The sequence below is a fragment of the Trachymyrmex septentrionalis genome, unplaced genomic scaffold, assembly GCF_001594115.1.
Source record: "Trachymyrmex septentrionalis isolate Tsep2-gDNA-1 unplaced genomic scaffold, Tsep1.0 scaffold2, whole genome shotgun sequence".
Lineage (NCBI taxonomy): Eukaryota > Metazoa > Arthropoda > Insecta > Hymenoptera > Formicidae > Trachymyrmex > Trachymyrmex septentrionalis.
The window spans coordinates 727,314-729,677 of NW_017305179.1; the positions used below are offsets into that span (position 1 = coordinate 727,314).

Genomic DNA, 2,364 nt, shown 5'->3' on the forward strand with positions numbered 1-2,364 from the left:
TTGTGTTACCAAATGGGAAAGCACTCATAGTCTATTTCTTGCTGGAAAGTATCTCCTAAAAGGAAAGCATCTTTTTTCAGATTTTTAAAAGTGTTCCTAAGACACTTCATGTCGTCTATAATATCCTACAATTAGGGGTTAAAAATCTCATGATTTTAGGCTTGAAAAAGAATGTTTAATTGTTCAGAGAATAATTTAGTTAATCGGCGTAATTTTGCATCGATGCTTAATATCAAGTCTTATCATAAATATAAAAAAAATATAGAAAGAAAGAGAAAGTTATAAGATAATCGGTTATTCGTCATTTGATTTGATATAATCATCATGATTTTATTCGAAATAATAAGAACTTACAATTAGTCTTCTGATCATCGCAATGCTGTCATCAATCGCGATGTTTTTGAACTCACTATTTTCTATTTTTTTCAGGCACAGATCTCTACGAAAGCGCGAGACGTCGAATGTAAGGAAACTCGTGCGAAATCATACGATCATATTTCGACGATACCCATTTTGTTCAAGCAAAAAGATGGTAACAAACACAGACAGAGAGCGAATTCTTCGGGGCCCAGAAACCGTACGACACATCGTCCTCGTAAGGGTAGAGGATTTCGGCGGAAGACGGTTCCATCTGTCATAAAAATTCCCGAGGGCAATCTTTATGAGGAAAAGCGCGAGCATAAAAGCATTAATGTATGGAGTTACAAGGGCAAAAACGATGACGTGAACGACATACATCATATTCGCGAAACTCTTGATAATTATTATCCGTTTCACGGAGGATTGGAGTCTATCCTGGCAAGATTAATCGAAGCGCTGGAGAATACTGGAAATGTGTCGAATTCGAACGCGCCGAATCCGGACGTATCGAACTCGAGTGCCATCGATGACATGAGCAGCATCGACGATGAAGATCGCTGTCAGAAGTGGCTGGACAACAGGGAGAAGATCGAGAATGCCTTTCCGGGTAAAAACGAAACTTCATAAATCGAGCTCGCTAAATGCAAATTTGACGAGAGTACGATGGATGACGTCCGACGTGTGTTTGTGTGGGTGTGCGTGTCCGCAGGATCCGTCGCCGACTTGCCAGCGTGCCCCTGCCTGTATCCGAACATCATCTTCTACGACAACCAGATCTGGGATAAGAAGCGAAAGAAGAAGTATCGATGGCGCGACGTGAGCCACGACAAGGACCGGCTCGCGATCTACAAACCTGGCGCCGCTTATTGCGTGCAGACTCTAGCGTCTCAGCAAAGTGAGAGCGCTATCGTGCAACACTGTTGCTACGATGAGAATAGAAAACTACTGACCCGTGGCTCCGGCACCGGCACACCGTACATCGTCAGTCCGGAAATCTCGCCTCTGCTGCACGACAAGATCGACTTGTTGCCTTGGCGACTTTGTAAGGGTGATTTCACGAGGTACCTATTCTCGCCCAACACACACACACACACACACACAAACCCACCAAGTCGAGAGAAAGTCAAAATAATGATTTCTTTTATTACAAAATTTCACTCTTGTTTATTCGTAAAAGATCCAAATAAAATTCTACTGTTATACGATAAGATATACAAAGCTGGTTTGGCAGGCAACGTTAACGAATGAGATCGAACATAGAGTTATGATAGAATGTTTATTATCTCTTGATATGGTTCATATCGCTTGTACACTTTTGTATATATAACCCTTCAGAGACGGCATCTTGTCATTCGTCTTACGTATTTTTATTACGTTACAGGTACAACGAAGTGAGAATACCGAATAACGATAATGACTGCGAGATAAATCCGGATGATGAAGAGTATCAACGTCAAGTGGAAAATGCGAAAGATTATTGAGACACGATACCACACACGTCGCAATTGTACCAAAAAAGAGCAATAACTTGCCTAAGTTTCCACTTCAATTGTGTTCCCAAAAGAGAGTAGTCTGAAAGATTTATATTTATTTTCTATTATTTCTTATTTCATTAAATCTCTTTTCGTATATTACATTCTAGTTTTGTATCAATATACCATGTTGAAAAGATCATGTAAAGAACGCCGTGTGTTGATTGATCACATAAAAATTATTTTCTTCTTTCGCGTGATGTATAAATATTACGACAATTATTGAATTGATTAAACAGCGATGGGATATTAACGAAATCCCAAGCTGCTTACTTTTCTTAGAATGAGAGAAATAAAAAAAAGATTATGTGCAATATCACACGGTGTTCCACATACAAGTATTATTCATTTATAATTTATTAGGAATATTTAAGGAATAATAGCTAAACAGTGTAAAAAAAAATAAAATCTTGTTTTGTACATCATACAACTACTGAAATTATATTCCACAATACAATGTATGTTGTATTTT

At 38.5% G+C, this 2,364-nt stretch overlaps 2 protein-coding genes across 3 annotated transcripts in view; one reads left to right on the forward strand and one right to left on the reverse strand.

Annotated features, from left to right (window-relative positions):
• Window positions 1-1,964, forward strand: part of LOC108747431 — a 4,215-nt gene extending 2,251 nt beyond the window's left edge. Inside the window, exons 2-4 of the mRNA XM_018484875.1 lie at window positions 430-967; window positions 1,070-1,421; window positions 1,742-1,964. Of these exons, the coding sequence (XP_018340377.1) occupies window positions 430-967; window positions 1,070-1,421; window positions 1,742-1,841 (990 nt within the window). The 3' untranslated portion in view covers window positions 1,842-1,964. The remainder of the gene's footprint in view (window positions 1-429; window positions 968-1,069; window positions 1,422-1,741) is intronic.
• The window catches only part of LOC108747425 (spermatogenesis-associated protein 5), a 104,279-nt gene that overhangs the window by 33,957 nt on the left and 67,958 nt on the right, over window positions 1-2,364 (reverse strand). The gene's annotated exons all lie outside the window — the stretch shown is intronic.